At 36.0% G+C, this 16,862-nt stretch overlaps 3 protein-coding genes across 37 annotated transcripts in view; 2 read left to right on the top strand and 1 right to left on the bottom strand.

Annotated features, from left to right (window-relative positions):
- The window catches only part of LOC138132282 (uncharacterized), an 89,866-nt gene that overhangs the window by 10,091 nt on the left and 62,913 nt on the right, over window positions 1-16,862 (bottom strand). For 17 of the 32 annotated variants that reach the window (XM_069049716.1, XM_069049721.1, XM_069049717.1 and 14 more), the window contains 12 exons: window positions 3,668-3,800; window positions 3,316-3,441; window positions 2,938-3,046; window positions 2,765-2,887; window positions 2,563-2,681; window positions 2,064-2,111; window positions 1,753-1,809; window positions 1,310-1,399; window positions 886-948; window positions 503-796; window positions 231-447; window positions 25-180 (listed from right to left, as the gene is read on the bottom strand). In XM_069049716.1, the coding sequence (XP_068905817.1) occupies window positions 25-180; window positions 231-447; window positions 503-796; window positions 886-948; window positions 1,310-1,399; window positions 1,753-1,809; window positions 2,064-2,111; window positions 2,563-2,681; window positions 2,765-2,887; window positions 2,938-3,046; window positions 3,316-3,441; window positions 3,668-3,800 (1,535 nt within the window). The remainder of the gene's footprint in view (window positions 1-24; window positions 181-230; window positions 448-502; window positions 797-885; window positions 949-1,309; window positions 1,400-1,752; window positions 1,810-2,063; window positions 2,112-2,562; window positions 2,682-2,764; window positions 2,888-2,937; window positions 3,047-3,315; window positions 3,442-3,667; window positions 3,801-16,862) is intronic. The other 15 variants (XM_069049722.1, XM_069049725.1, XM_069049745.1 and 12 more) reach the window with 13 other exon arrangements.
- LOC138132293 (uncharacterized) lies at window positions 6,938-9,733 on the top strand. Of its 4 annotated transcripts, none has more exons than XM_069049764.1 (5): window positions 6,938-7,160; window positions 8,225-8,398; window positions 8,452-8,557; window positions 8,725-8,933; window positions 8,983-9,733. In XM_069049764.1, exons 2-5 carry the CDS (start codon window positions 8,231-8,233, stop codon window positions 9,553-9,555), a joined length of 1,056 nt encoding a protein of 351 aa, XP_068905865.1. In that variant the 5' UTR covers window positions 6,938-7,160; window positions 8,225-8,230; the 3' UTR covers window positions 9,556-9,733. The 4 variants fall into 4 exon arrangements, with proteins under 4 accessions (XP_068905865.1, XP_068905863.1, XP_068905862.1 ...); XM_069049762.1 differs by having other exon boundaries at window positions 6,938-7,178; XM_069049761.1 differs by having other exon boundaries at window positions 6,939-7,114.
- On the top strand, window positions 12,280-15,085 carry LOC138132295 (nicotinamidase-like). Its single transcript, XM_069049766.1, has 6 exons — window positions 12,280-12,403; window positions 12,458-12,671; window positions 13,851-14,037; window positions 14,085-14,453; window positions 14,501-14,669; window positions 14,729-15,085. The coding sequence occupies exons 2-6, from the start codon at window positions 12,580-12,582 to the stop codon at window positions 14,953-14,955; spliced, it is 1,044 nt and encodes a 347-aa protein (XP_068905867.1). The 5' UTR covers window positions 12,280-12,403; window positions 12,458-12,579; the 3' UTR covers window positions 14,956-15,085.

Below are 16,862 nucleotides of genomic sequence, written 5' to 3'. Positions count from 1 at the left end.
AAAAATCTCGTTTTGCTCATCTACCTTTTTAATGTGACCAAAGTCCCTGTGAGCTTTTTACACCGTCTTAATGCGCTTTCTAACCGTTCAGGTTCTTCTTTCAGAAACTTCTCCTCTCTCATTACCTTTTCCATCTCTGAACTCAAGAAAGTCTTCATCCCATCTTGTAGGCCGGGAAACCTGAAACTCTCACTTCCAATTCGACATTTTACATTTCTCTGTCACCTCACCTTAATTTTAAATCCGCCACGGTTTTTGAGCTTTTACTTAAGACTAGTGCCATATTCTCGACATCTGACATGTTAACTCTCGTCTTCCTATTGATCACGTTTCCTCTCAATTCCTCTACAGTAGACTCCAAGTCACTCAGATCTTTTTCCAAACGTAACATCTCCTGCTTGTACAGATCTTCTTCTCGACTCAATCGCACCCTCTCTTGGTCCATCCCTAAATCCAGCGCGTCGAAATCAACTATACTTTCGGAGTACATACTTCAACTTACCCGCTTGCCAGACTTGCTCCCCTCCGGCCAGCAACATGGCTCTGATTTTGATAAAAGTGTCTCTGATGGTTTCCCGAACGGAATGAGCTTGAGCTTGTGACATCCTTCTCAAGTTCCTCACTTCGGCTCTCAGATCTTTCGCTTTTTTCTGCAAACCCCTCAGTTGATTGTACATTTCGGGGGTCAACTGGAGATCTCGGTACAACAGTCTCCCGTCGTATTGTCCGGGAGATAACGAAGCAGGTTTCGGTGGTGGTGCCGGTTTTAAACGATCTCTCTCTGGATTAAACAGGTCTGGTCAGTATGACATTAAATCAACAGTTCCACTGGATCTTGAGATGTTTTGAAAACTTGTAAAAAGAAGGAGAAAAAAGAAGACTTACCCTGAGAAGAGGTCCGCGGAAGAGTTGATGATTTTATGGCGGGTTTGGCAGGTTTAGTATCCGCTAGGGGAAGCAAAACACCAAAGAACTAAGTTAGTCGGGAAAAAAATACACTCATGCATTCCATACTATCAAGGTTCCGAAAAATAAACGATACCTACTTTTGATATTCTTATCGTACATGCGGAATCTTTCGAAGGAAATGAGTCAGTGCGCAATAAAACAAAAACGAAAACACTCTTTCGGCTATCGACATCAACTTAACAAAAATGTAAACAAAATGTCGCTGGTCATGATGACACCCAGATGATTTGCTTCTGTTATTATGATTTTTTTACTAATGGGATCCCGTTTAGTGAGTCGCAACAGATGGATGCTTGTGAAGCGATGTTAGTTTGGTGCTATCGGACGGAATGTTGATTACCTGCATGCTGCGGACTGTGTTGTTTCGGCGAATTCATGTCGGGCGGTTCATCACTGAACGACACCGATTTCTCAAAAGAAACCGATTTATCTAGAAAGTATATAGAAATGTTTATGTTAGACAATGATTTTGATCGAAGCACACGACTGAGGATCATAGCTACTTGCAGGATATTTCGAAAATTCCAAAAGGTGAAAGCAAAAGAAGAGTATGAATCTGGTAGTGGAGAGTTCTAAACTGAGGGGATAAATAACATAAAGTCTATACAGTTAAAGATAATGCAAGGTAGATAATATGCAGAGCGAAGATTAGATCTAGTTTTTCCAAATATCCTGTGGGTGGACTGCAAGCATGGGCACTATTTACAAAGACCTAATGTTGAAGAGGAGAGAGTTGCACATCGAAATATACTAAGAACATGCCTAGTAGTAATGGTGACTTACGACAGCCGCTTTTGCCCAATTTGGGCGCTTTGCTGTCAGATCGGAGGTACGAGTCATCTGCCAACATAGACAAATCGGGGTGTTATTAAAAAAGTACCTCACTGACGCAAATAAAATCTGGCTAATTATTTAAAAAACAGGTCTAAATGTTAATGTTAACTGCCAATATAATCAGTCGGAGAGAAATCAGAAAGATATTATTTTATTAGATAAATAGACTTGGACATGTCATTAAATTAATTTATGGCATGCACAATGATGATGGATGTTTGTTGAAATAAAAAAGCGACCAAAAGCGGGTGGATACAAACCTGGTAAAGATGCGGAACTTGAACTGGAGTTCTTATCGAACTCGTCTCCTGCAGGAGAAATGGTGATGTTAGCAACAAACTATTTACAAGCACCACACACATCGCAACATTAGTAACACCATCGGCAGGCGCTGATGCTACATGTATAATAAGAACATGGACAGACGCTGAACTGAATTCTAATGAATAAAGAAACCCCCACTGACTCGATCCAAAAACTGTCAAGTAGCCAATTAAGATTGAAAATGTTTGCAAAAAATTTAAAAACATCAGTAAAACTGAATCTGTGAATGATACACTACTGAAAATTATAATTTTTCTTGTGCAGGTAAACAACACGACTGTCCTCCAATCGGCGCTGAAACCGACCGCGTGCGGTTTACCCGACAATTTGTGTTTTTCAACGAGTAAAAATGTAATTCAAAGTTTTCTATATCTAAATGCTATTTGGTGCATTAACAAACACAAGCCCACCTACTCACAATCACAAATTAAATACCTGTACGATAGTTTTCCCTCCCGGGCACTTGGAGATGGGTTGTAGGTGTCTGCGTTAAAGCCTTCTGGACCAAACCTGTCAAGTTAGCAAGTTGACGCTCCATATTTTCTACGCGCAGTCTAGAAATTAAAATTTATAAAAATCTCGTACACAGTTTCCTTTGTTTATTCACTAATTCCTTCGCCTAATAATAAATTCATACCGTGTAGCATCATATGGAACGGCTGCTGGGGGTGGGAACGGCGACCTGGGCGCAGCTCTCGGTCCCCCGGGCGCTAACTTGACACCGTAAAGAGAATAAGAATCGTCCAACAATTCGGTGTCGCTGTAACGACACTAATTACTATCCCCAACAAGAAAGAGATTCGCTCGTACCTAATTTCTTCGTCTATAACTGGTGTTATTGATCCCGACCTCGACGCATATTGACTATAGTAAGGATCTTCATACCTCGAACCTCTTTCAGGCGAAGACATGTAACCATCTATTTAAAAATATCGCTATTAAATCCCAACAAGAATCATTACAGCTGGGTAAAACGTATACCATACAACACCACATACATCTCTATGTGACTGTTAAGTATCTACTAGTGAATAATCATTGATCGTTTCTGGTTCGGTATCACTAACTAACTAACTAACTAACTACTTAAAAATTGAATAATGCCACATCGACTCTGCAGCCACGGGAACCACTTCAATGAGATGTAAAAAAAAATCTGTCGGTCATTAAAGGACGGTGCTGACCCACCTGATACATTAAAGAGAGGGTTGACAGGCCTTTGGAAGGGGGCGAATCGGTCTGGTGGTCGAGGTGGGCCATCACTCGAGCGGGTAGACCCACCGGAGTACGCACGTTGAGGTTTGGGAGGAGCACCTTTCAAAAGTTACCTTCACCATTACCACATAACACTTATGGTGATTTCTTAAGCCGGATTTTCTTCTTTCGCCATCGAAAGAGGAAAATCCAACTTTTGGGTAAGCAGAAGAGCTGTGACAATGTTGCTGCGTCGATTTTAAAAAGCACCAAACTACCATGCACTGTGCTGACATTCCGCATTCACTAAGCTCGAATGTGGGGGAGCAGCAGATGGAGAGGTTACCTGTTGGGAGCGATTTTAGCCGGTCTGCTGGGAGGGCCCCCACGGCAGGGGAATACGTTCGGAGGAGGGTGGCACCTCGAGGCAGACTGGCGGTTGATCCCATATAATAGGGTGCTCCCTTCCCGGCACTTCCCTGCAAGCAAAATCAACGCAAAACACTTGTAAAATTGTATCTCAACGAACTATAAGCGAAAGAAGACCAGAGGTCAGTCAAATAAAAAAGTAAGGACAAGATGGTGCTCGAAAGGACACAAACAAATCAAATAAGAAAAAAAAAATCTCCTTCGTTGATCACCAACATTCAAGTAAATAATTATTTAATCGAGAATACATACAGGGTGTTTCTCAAATAGGTGCATTAATTTTAACTGGTAATAGAACTCGTCAAAAGGAACAACTTTTCTATCTACCATTTTGCCGAAAAACGATGTTTAATTCCAAAAAAAAATTGGAGAGATTTTTCACTAAAATAACCCTACGCCACTAAATACTGCAATGGCTAATTGAGATCAGCGCTAATATGAAAAAAAACATCCATTTTCATCCAGAAAACGTGTTTTAACGCCGAAATCGAAATTCAAATAAATCTACCCGTATAGCAAAAAATCCACTTCGTAAGAATCTGGTTGTTTCACGTTTTTAGGTAGCTTAGTTTTGGAGATATGAACGGTTTTAGGAAAATCTTTCCTAGTTTTTTAAGCTATTACGCAACGTTTTTCGCCAAAATGGCAGAGAGAAAAGTTGTTCCTTTTGATGAGTTCTATTACCAGTTAAAATTAATGCACTTTTTCAGAAACACCCTGTATATCGTATTGTGTTATTCTGCCGCCGGGAAATAATAGTTTTACTTGATACCTACATACAGTATGTCCAAAAAGTCTGGAAATACCCCAATAAAATAGAAACGAATAATTTTCGAGACAAAGGCAAAAACAGGTGAATTAGTGTTTTCAAAAAGCTTTCTGATGATGACCTTGAAAGAGTTACGATGTCGTCGAAAAGACCGAACAGACTATCAGCAGAAAGCTTTTTTAAAACACTAATTGACCTGTCTGGATTTTTTTCAAAAATTATGAGTTACGTTTTCATTTGGGTGTTTCCAGACTTTTTGGACACACTGTATGTACTATACTTATATTACCTAACCAAATTTTTATGCATCAGCACGCCTTTTAAAATAATAAAAAAAGATTTATAGGTATACCAAATTGTACAATTAATTATTCTTTTTGTAAAAATGCTTGCAATGGAACTTCTATCACAAAGATAGAGGCAAGTGAATCATGTAATTAACGATTACTGTAATTCGTGTTACTTCCACACCCGTTATTGGTCAAATAATGGCATACTAGTGATCATTGACCTGAGAAACAAACTTATTTCAATGAAGAAAACGATGATAAGTTGTTGGATTCTTCGATAACCACCTGTTCTTTAATCAATACTAAGTCATTTTGTAAAAATATCTTGGCACACTGACCTAGTGGTTGGCTAACCATAATGTTCATTTACGATAATTATCCATTTTCTAGTTGATCCTTCGATTTTAAGAAACATTGTTCGGTTTTGCTTAACAAATGAAACTTTTTCAGGGATACAGGAAACTGTTATTGGTAACTGAACAGTATCGAAATAAATTATATTTACCTTTCACCTGATGTATGAGACACCGTAAAATATTGCGACTCTAATTGGAAAGATTGCTAAATTCGGAAGATATGGAGTACTTGCGAAAAGTTAAAAATACGTAATATAATTAAAAAACATAATGCGCAACGCTTAACAATTTAAAATGGAACTTTATTAATTAACAAGATTTTATTAGTTTATTGTTTGATTAATAACCACATAAGGTAAATTTAGGTACTTGCTGCACGATAAAAGTCCTCAAACTGATAAAATAGTACAAACAAGACTTTTTGCATTTTCTGTACAATGTACGAGTAAATAGTTGTCGTAATTACAAGTACCTAAATCTAAGATATTAGGTGTTAGATCTGTTAACTACTCTACGTAAGTAAGATTAATAGAATAAAGAACATCGTTAAAACAACCTTTGTGTAAAGAGAAATTCAAAAGCAGTGGCACATGTACGGACTAGGCAGATTAATGAACATAATCAGTTTTGGTATGTTTATTCTAAAAGCGACCCACTATCCAGGCAGAAACCCTAATTGACATATAGAGTGATTCTGATAAGTTTGGAAAAAAATCCCGGTAATTGGTGATGATCAGAAGAAGTCATAGACAAAAATTTTTTCTTATAATAGGAGCTGGTGGGTCTCGTTTCACTCGCATTTTAAACTGGCCCACTCATGCCAAAAAAAGCCCAATTTACACACGATACAACGTTTTTTTGTTCGACGAACCCTTTAAAGGCTCCAAATCGCTTAAAATCTTTAAAATTAGCTTGACGTTTCGTTTTGACAAGTTGTGACATTTATCAAAATCCGTTCACACAGGAGAGAAATGAAAATTCTCAAATTCTGAGAGTGCCGAACAAAAAACATTTTTTTGTTTGCAAATTACAAATGATTGAAAATTGTCAAGAATATTCCACATTTTTTTCCAAACTTATTTCAGAATCACTCTGTATTAATTAATTAGTTAATTTCAAAATTATAGGGAACACCTAATTTTGTACAGTGTGAAACGCACTTATATTTTTTGTCAATATCACTTTTGACAAACAAAATGGCTAATCTAACCGAAAACGCGAAACTGCTCATTCTTTCCAAATTAGAAAAAGGGTGGTCCGGAGGGTAGCCCAGCATTATAACATCGCGAAGAGCACTGTGCCGAGGATAAAACAGACAATATTATGGTATTCTAAAATATCAACGACATTTTATGTTGTCAAACTTACCTAACCTCTATAAAAAATATGACGTTCAAATTTCAAAGACATGTTTACATGTGGAAAAAATGTATTAAATCGACTTTTTGATTTTTGAGGCGTACTCTGTAATTTTGAAATTAACTGTATATGTGTAAATGGTGTTACAAAGCCACGAATTTTTTCTATTGGAAAAATAAAATTCGTCTCAAAAACCAATTAATTATTATTAAATCTTCGCACGGAGAAGTATCTACCATTTGAAATTCAAAATTTGTGTTAATTATGTACGCTCGAAATTAACATTTGCACTAATCAAGCTTCAAACCCGCAACATTGCTTCAAAATGTACGACCTTAATAAATTGTTAATTAACTGAGAATTATTATTCAACAAAAGCGTGTCTTAATTTGTGGCCTTTAAAGAGTGGAGGAAGACGATCGGGCCAGCATTTCTAAAAAGAAAATTACCGCGAACAGTACGTTCAAGCCAGCATCATGGTTTAGCAGCGTTTGCTTGTTGTTGTCGGTTAAAAAATGAACAAGTTTTGTGTAAATTATAAACAATAAAATTTAGAAAACAAACAGTGGCGTTTCTGTAAAAAAAAATCTGTGAGTATGAGGAAGGTCGAAGATCGCCCTATTTGCTTCATTATTGGTTAAGTAATATGTAGTTGTAAGTAATAAATATTTGTAAAATCGAAAGTGTTATTACGCAAATTAAAATAAACAAAGTAACGGACGTATTATACCAGGCTCGTGTTCTAGTTAGTCGATGATAAGTTTTAATTGAAGCTGCGTTAATTTAAATGAGCTTGCATTTTTCTATTGGTTCTTTACGGTGTCGAAAATGTTTTCAAACTTGTAGTGGTACTTGACTGTAGCATGAGTTCCCACATGTCATGTTGAATCTTTACAATAAACAACTTTCACCGATGTCACGTGTGTTGAAGAGCGAAGCACGAGACACAAAAATATATTTGAATCGAAACATACATTTAATAACAAAAATTATCCTCCTAATATACTTTAAATTACGTGTCTGTAAAATGTGTATGTGCGTATTTCTACCGGAAATATCTATCTAAAACAACTCTCTCGTTTGCATCTAATCATTTAAAGAAAAAAAGTGAATGGAATTGTTGACAAAAACAAAATTAGCAAGTTTTGTGAAAATCGATCGTCTGGACGTTATAAAAATCCGCCGAAATCGAATTCGATTGGACTTTTTTCGTTTATCCATTTTTACAGTAGAAATTTCGATTTAGTGCAAGCACAATAATCTGACCAAACAAAAAACTTTCTATTGGATCATCATTTTTCTATAACGGGTAGGTACGGGTTTACACGTTCAATAAAGATCAAAATGTGGGTAGAAAATGTTATATCACACCTTTTATTCTTTCCGTTAAACCTTTCGGTTGTCGATCAATACCTACTTTTACATTGTGAAGACAAATAACTAACTAAGAGGTAATCTTTTTGTTACGACGAATTCTTTTCGTTAACTGTACTAGCCTTAATAAACGCGACTTTTTTCACAACATTAAAGCGAACATTTCATTGTCAGCGGTGGCTTTCAACACGTAAATGTCATAGTAAATGACCACGACATTGAACTCATAAACTAGAATCCTTTTAATGCAAACCAAAAGGAACGTCAAGTTCATTACCGAATTCCTTTTAACTGACAAACAATAACTAACCGATTTTTTATTTTAGGTAAGAATGCAATTTACAAATCACACGTTCTACTTTTGTTGTTTCGTTTTGTGGAAGAACATTGAAGCAGTCTTAAATAATGGACGGAGTGTCAATACGTTCGTTAAAAATTACCACTATGGTCCTGAGAGGACGATACACAAAGTTTCCTTCACCCAAAAAGGGTACATTCAGGTTAGCTAAAGTCGCCAATTAGGTATGCAAGAAAACTATAAAGATTTGTGTAGTTTTTAAGGTACATTAGTCACGTGCCACCTTTAAGCGATTACACGTTTTGTATATGGGTCAGAAGCAACAATCTCACGTATGCCCACCCTCTGCTTTCATATTCTAGTGAGTTTTATTATAATCTTGAAACATGTGATTTGTCATCTCTCTTAAATACCGTACAATTTCCACTCATTTCCTTATTACTTTTCTTATTATAGCAATAATAAGCACACGCAGCTTTCTTTTACATCTCGGATTAATAGCTTAAAGCAAACGTATTCGAATTCCAGAACACGAGGAAGAGCGTTTAATAAGAGTGTGGATATCCCCTTACGGCACTGACATCAACTTGGAAATTATGGAGCATCAAATATTCCGAATACCAATACATCTCGTGGAAAACCACTGGTACCACGTTTGCCAGTCGTGGTCATCTTATCGCGGCTCATGGAGTCTGTATTTAAATGGAAAGTTAAAATCGAGCGGACTTGAGCCTCAGGTAATTACAATACATCAAAGAAAGTCACCTGACAACCAAAACGTTTCAGTTGAGAGGCGCTTTAATCGAAGGCGGCGGAGACATAGTGGTGGGACAAGAATACACCGATTTCGACAAAGGTCTCGACGATGGCATCGAAGGGGACGTCTTCGGTTTCAACTTTGTCCTATCACCGACATCGTTTGCACCCCGTGTAGATCCACCCTTGCGCCGCTATTACTACGACGACGAAAGGACCCAAAGAGTGCCGATCTACCAACTAACGCGGCCAGCTGATGACGTTCCCAACGTTTTGGGCCATTTCTCGATACAGCCCAACAGACAACCGAAAGGGATCACCAACCTGTTCGAGAACATGTTCGGTTCTTTCGATCCTCTCGCAGTCAGAGTGTTCACCAATAGTAACAAAAAAATTCAACAGTTTGGAACGAGGGTCGTTAACGATATTGAAGATTTCGGGCTGAAACCGACCGGACTGAAACTGGTCGAGTTAAGTTACAATTGTTTTCTGGGACGAGGAGCACCGATTAGTGGAAAGGATGTCTTGATTAGTTGGACTAAAACCCCGGTAAGGGTGTTCGGGGGCGCCATTCTCAAAAGTATACCTCCGTTTTGTACGTGATTTGCTTGGAAAATGTTGTCTAATTTATTAGTTACGCCAACAAAAGGGACCGAGTGAACAAAGTGCTACTATTAACTCAAGTTTTTAATAGGCGTTGATGTTGTATTTAAATTTTGGATGTGTACGTCTATCTGTAATTGGAATTGTTAAGTGTTAAAATAAAAATTCTTTCCTCAAAGTTCTTTATTTAATATAAACAACAGTATAAGGAAGAGTAGAAATTTGTTCCACGAATGGTTATGCAACTATGGTTGAAATATCTATTGTGAAATATTCTAAAACTTATCAATATAGAAGTTACATATTATTGTGAAACTTGTTTAATGGGAAAGCAGATGATACCTACTAGATGATGCATTGAATAACTTTTTTAAATCCACGAATAATAGTATATTATGCAACGAGATTTATAAGCGGCACTTTAGACACGAGAAGTTTATAAACGAGTTGCATACTATACTTTTTCTACGACCCAATGAACAATACAAATATAACACGTAATATGTATACAGTGAGCGGCAAAAGTATGGAATAAATTCATTAAAAATTAAACAAAATTTTTTTCAAAAAAATCTTTGGACAGGTCAATTTTAGTTTATAAAAATACATATTTTAGTACAAAATAAAATTCCAAGCAGTCATTCGTTTTCGAGTTATGACGTCATCGATAGTTTTTTTAAATGGAAACCCTCTATTTTTTTTCTAGATTCGTTTCTAGCCGTTTTAATTGTCTAAACTCCAGTATAAAAATTTTGTTACCTTACATAAGAAAATTTTTGAGAAAAAAAAAAAATAAAGTTGGAAAAAATAAATTTTATAACGATCAAAAACAAGTCAAAAACTGTGTTAGTAAGTACTTAAGATTATGGAATTAAATGTTCGAATTGCCATCCCCCAGCTTGTTGACAATAAGCAAGTTTATGAAGAAATTCCCCGTTTTAGTTTTATCTAGTTTGATTCCCGCACCCAATCAAAATTAAAATTTCTATACGTTGTGTTTCTGTTAAATGAGTCATTTTCGAAAATGTTTTGTAAAACAAATAACACATACGAATGAAATTGACAGTAACATTTGACTGTTTGATTTACCTACTTGATTTTTTGACTTGCTTTTGTTCGTTATAAAGTTTATTTTTTCCAACTTTATTATTTTTTTTCTCAAAAATTTCCTTATGTAAGATAACAAAATTTTTATGCTGTCATTTAGACAATTAAAGGGGCTATCAGAATCAAGAAAAAAAATAGGGGGTTTCCATTTAAAAAAACTATCGATGACGTCATCACTCGAAAACAAATGACTGCTTGGAATTTTCTTTGGTACTAAAACATGTACTTTTATAAACTAAAATTGATCTGTCCAAAGATTTTTTTGAAGAAAATTTTGTTTAATTTTTAAGGAATTTATTCCATACTTTTGCCGCTCACTGTATATAATTTGTTTCAAAATCAAAAATCCACCACCTGTTGAATTATGTTGGCAGAAAAAAAGAAATCCCTAGAAAAAGGTTAATTTTTTTGGGTTGGCTCAACCTCCCGTCAAAATTTGACATTGAACTGTTGAATTTATTTACGAAACACAAAATTATTATTATGTAGAAAAAGGTTTTAGCTACCATATCATACTTTTTGAGTAAAATAATAAAATAAGAATAAAAAACAGATGAACTACGACCAAAACGACTGTCCAACAGTTTGATTTCATAACCCCACTTTTTTCTGACACTTGCAGACACACTAAAAACAAAAGTTGGCGACGTTGTCGGTTGTATTTTCGAGGTAGAATGCACTGTTGGTGGATTTTTAATTTTATATAAACGTCAATTGACAAGTGACAACTAACTTCATTTTCAGTCTCACACGTGTCTCACATGATTTTTGCTATTAAAAAAAACCAGAGCGTCCCTAAAAAGCCCGTTGCTAACTTCACCTCGTGACTAAAACGCACAAAGTCACAGCTTGTCAAGGGAGTAGATATAAAGTTTTATAGACACGGAATTGACATTAATTTGAGTAAATTGCAACGTTTTTTTTTTGGGTTTTTTTTTATTCGAATTCTTTCCAATGCTCAATTTGTTTAATCCTTATCGTATGACGTCGTGGTGTCCTCTAAATTGAAATTTTGACGTAACACAATTTACACATTTTCATTGATCTTTACGCTTTAAATCATAAATCAAGTGACAACAGATAATTTCTTATCAGCATTTAATATGTATATTGTTTTTATGAATGTCACAAAAAAATATATTTTTTAAGCGTAAGATTACAATGCTAGCTACGCTCGTGCGTGTAAACTTCCCCCTTGTAAAAAGAAGTATGTACTGCTTTATAGACTTGGTGCATAAATAACTTACATTGGAAGCAAGCAAGTTATAATCATTCAGTAATTATTGTATTGTCCCGGTACATAGGTATGTATCTGGTTACAAAGATTGTAGTTAACGATGACTCACATTCTCACATACAATTTAACAACCTCAATCCTGACGAATTTTGTTTACAGAAGATAACCAAAAAATTTAAAAACACGAACAAGTATTCACGTTTCCTGAGTGTATCATTTTTATCTCTCTACATCTGCTCATAAAATCAATTGTTTATTCACTAGTGTTACCTACCGTTGCGTCTTTTCAACACATCCCGCATCTGCCGCCGCCATTTCAAACGAATCGATTAAGAACGTAGGAACACCTGCATTACTTCGATTAATTATATTCTGGCGAATCCTTCAAATATGGCAAGTTTCAAAAGCTCCCGGTACAAATATTCTCCCAAATGACGTCACAAGAATCGATAGAAACGTTAGCAGGTGACGTCACGATGCCGATGATCTAACGTCAAGTTTAGGGTATTCCCACGATTTGGTGTATTGCAAACGCATCAGTTCACGGTTTTTTCGCAGTCGTCGAATCGGAGTTCGAGATTGGTTTCGTGTCAGTCAGCGATGTGAAGGGAAATCGTCGCGTTGATATTATCGACTGTAAACACTACTTGGCGCGTAGTTTTACCCCAACTGCAGTAGTCATGTCAGGTAGCACCGAATTCATCGATTTTGTGAATTTTAATTTCACTACGTGCAATATGGACGCGTGCTTTGCTGCTTTCGACAAGGACTGGTAAATATCAACGTGGCTTTTAGACTGAGCTAGAGAGCTTTTAGGTTAGATTTTGCAAAACACGCAATGATTCATACCGGCTAATATTAGATCATCGGGTTTCCTTCAATTATTGACATATTATCAGTTTTCCGTTATGCCGTTGTTATTGCTCAACACCGGAAGTTTATGCCATTTCGGTATTTTGATAAATACGTAACGTGGTACGCTTACTTTATGGTACTTTTTAAAAATGAAATACATTACATATTATGTATATGATGCCAGACGATGCCACAAATTCGTTCATCATTATCGAATGTGACCTTGAGATCACACCTGAACACGGTTGCCTTAATTTATTACGTAAGAACGCTCATCAATACATTCATTGAAAAATATCCAAAGAGGCTTCACCAATACTGATTCATTGCATCCATAGCAAGGTGCATATAACCTACTATTACCATCATATCTTTAATTTTTCTTTTTATGCATATTTTTCCAAAATGCCAGTAAACTCCAGTATTTAAGTATCTACGATAATCGATAACAAATTTTTTATCTTTCAAAACATGTGGTATCAAAAAATTCGAGAATCATCGTCCATACTTTTACATTATTGTGAAATTTTCAGTTGCGGAAATAAAAATTTACCTTGGCCTGAATTATTTAAAAACAAGTGTTTTTTTTTAATTAACGCAAAATGTAAATTTCTCCTGTCATTATACCTAATAATGAAAACGGGCACCACGTTGCATTTGTAACATGTAAATCACTCGGAAATCAACCTATTTGAAAATAATTACCCAAAATTGTGTCAAACTGGTGTTATTAGTTAAATTCCGCATCCATCAATCTCCAGAGCTTTATCCATATTTACTCCGACGGTGGTTGAAATGAGATATTGATTTTGTTTTTTTAAACTACCTTTAACACATCCACCATTGCGAAAGTATTCGGTTTTCCTTCCAATTAGTCGTGTTCGAATTGAACCCTTTCTTTACCACCCCATCACGTATTGAATCTATTTTTAACCCATAAATTGCTCGAGAAGGTTAAAGTAACAAAACAACCGTACCCTTATCGATTATAATTTTATAAAAACGAAGACACAAAGCCTAATATCCTTATGGGTCGCGTGTTAACCGCCGTCAATATTTCGTTGTAACAAGTACCAGAGTAAACATTTGATTGCAGCGATGGTAAGTTGAATCTTGAAGAATTCCGAACTCTTTGTTGCGCGCTTTTCCGGAACAACAAAGGTGAAACCTACAAAGTGGAATCGGACGTTTTGTTAAGCATTTTTGAAATATTTGACCAAAATAGCGATGGGAACATCGATAGGGAGGAGTTCGTTTTCTGTTGGAACAATTGGATCAAAACGGTAAAATCTTCACTCGTTTTGTTCTATTTTTATTTTCGATGTTGTAGATCGTGCGACCGGTTTCAGCAGCTCTCATAATCGACGTCCAGAACGACTTCATCAGCGGCACCCTTAATATTACCAACTGTCCGGCGAAACACAATGGTGCAGACGTCATTCAACCCATCAATAATCTTGTCGAGGTTGTCGACTTCGAAACGGTCGTGTATTCGTACGATTGGCATCCTAGCGATCACGTTTCCTTCATTGACAATGTTTCATTGAGAAAACTTCACGAATCCAGTCCAATCACGACGGAGAACACTAAGGTGTACGACACCGTCGTTTTCGACAGGGATCCGCCGATGGTTCAGAAATTGTGGCCGCGTCACTGCGTCCAAAACACTTGGGGTTCCGAACTCCACAAGGATCTCAAGGTTAACATCTCAGCACCCTTTTCCTGGTAATTAATTCCAGTTTTTAGGTGGTAGAAAACGCCATAAAAATTTATAAAGGAACTAACCCCGACGTCGATTCCTACTCTCTCTTTTGGGACAATCAAAAGTTGACGGACACCAAGCTCAATTCGCTACTTAAACAGAAGAACGTCACAGATCTCTATCTGTGTGGAGTGGCCTACGATGTTTGCGTCGGTAAAATTTAATGAAATTGGAGTAATCAGGGTTTCGCTTCAAATCGACTCGTTTTCTAGCTTCCACCGCGAAAGATGCCATAACGAGCGGTTACAGAACCGTATTACTGGATGATTGTTGTCGAGGAGTGGATCTCCTCGATATTGAAAAAGTTAAAACTTTTATCAGAGAAAGTCACGGGGTGATAGTGGAATCAGATCAAGTTAAAGATATGGTCGAAGGCAATGACAGAAGGCCCGAATTAGGATATAAACTCGCTTTAGAACTAAAACACAATAGGCAATGATTCCACACTTAAACCAAAAAATAAAATTTAGATTTATTTTTCTGGCTTATAGCATAGAAAATTGTATATTTTAAGTTAAACGTACTTAACTATAAGTTATTGTTCTTAAATTAAAACCGAATTAATATTATTTATGGACTGTTTCATTTTCATTATCGCACATGTAGGCAACCAACATCTCACATACATAAATGTATCACATAAGCAAGGATTCTTTTCATTTATCAGTTAGATAATCTACATTTTCACATATACGAGTAGTTAACAATCTAACAGACAAAATTTCAGATAATAAAAGTAATAAACTCATATTTATTTTCTTACTAGTTTAATTTTTAAAACGATATTTCTCGCATCTAATTTGAACCGGAATTTTCAGAATAAGGTTCGGTACTTGGAATGTCGTGCTTTGGCCTGATAAAAGAAATTGTAACGTTTCACTCAAAAAATGTTTTTAAGGCGCGCCCGGATTTTTTCATGCAAGCAAGCGTCTGTTGGTTACATAATTTCTGCATAATATTGCACAATCAAAACATCAACGGTCGGCACTAGTCACTGCTCCTAATAGCAATTTCTTGCCCTTTCACTCTCACTTATTAATCTTTATGAGAGATATGTAAAAATTTTGTACGCTATTGTTTTCCAAACGTCATCCTTAAAAATTTCGCTCGTTAAAGGAGTGTGTTAAAAAAACATCTTTTTTCTTTCGTTATCGCTGGATTGTAGCGATTATTAAATTACACGTAAAGAGCACTTGAAAGAAAGTTGTTTAGCGTAATCTCTCTTTCCTTCGACGAGATTCACGACTTGTGTGACCGGCAATACCATCAACTTAGTCGTCAAACCTGACAGGAAATTCGCGATATTTTCTTAATTGATCTTCGATCAACATTATAATGTGAAACTTTCATGTGCGGACTGACCCTTGCAACTCGGCATGCAATACCGTCAGATTTTTACAAAATGGACGCGCAAGAAGTCTTAATTTAATTCGTCATTGTTTTGTTACAAGGACGTGATGCAAGTGTTACTAATATGAGAAAATTGTTTTATTCTCTGTTTTAGCAACACCGTTCGTGTTCAGGTAATTTGCAACAATCGGAAGATTTTAAGAAGCAGCTAGTTCCAAATAACGTATGGATTTTTTCGATTAATTTCGTTTTAAATAAAAATATAGTCAAAGTGGTTTAAAGACTTGTGGTCTTTAAATAACACACGTGTGCAGTGTCTGTGAATAAACATTTCAATTATTATCTATCGAGTAGGTAACTTTTCTATGTACCTAGAGAAATATGAGTGCAGTAATTACATATTTTTCATCGTACAAATTTAATACTTTCAAAAAAATATGTATATTCAAACCTATATCGTAACCTATATCTTAATAACCATTTTATTTATTAAAAATAACTTTCCAATTGACGTCCATAAATTTGTGGTCCCATTCTCGTGCAATTAACCACTCGAACTATTTCTATTTTGCATTTTTAAGTGTGTTCGACAACTCCTTGTCGTGTTACGTAAAATCCTGTCTTTAGAATGCTTTATCTCTGTAGTCAACCGGTGATTATGTTATTTTGGCACAAATTTTCGCCCATTAATACATGTTTCGCTCTAGAAATTAGGTACACATAGATTTTATTTTTAATTGCGGAAAGGTAATTAATTAAAAACGGTTTCAAAACCTAGTCCACACCCTCCCTTATTTTTCACAACTTTTGCTTTATTTATATCACATACTGACCCAACCACACAAAAAAACTAAAACTCTCGGTCACGTCCTTTCGACTGTTTGCTGCTCATTGTAACGAAACGTGAGACTTCGTATTAAAACTATCGGATCAAGAATGTGGTCAGCTGAAACGACCGTTTTTCAGTATTTTCAGGCGATGAATATGAAACGAAAC

The sequence above is a fragment of the Tenebrio molitor genome, chromosome 5, assembly GCF_963966145.1.
Source record: "Tenebrio molitor chromosome 5, icTenMoli1.1, whole genome shotgun sequence".
NCBI classification, from domain to species: domain Eukaryota; kingdom Metazoa; phylum Arthropoda; class Insecta; order Coleoptera; family Tenebrionidae; genus Tenebrio; species Tenebrio molitor.
The sequence above is the reverse complement of the archived record's forward strand: the minus strand, read 5'-3'. Positions and strand labels throughout refer to the sequence as shown.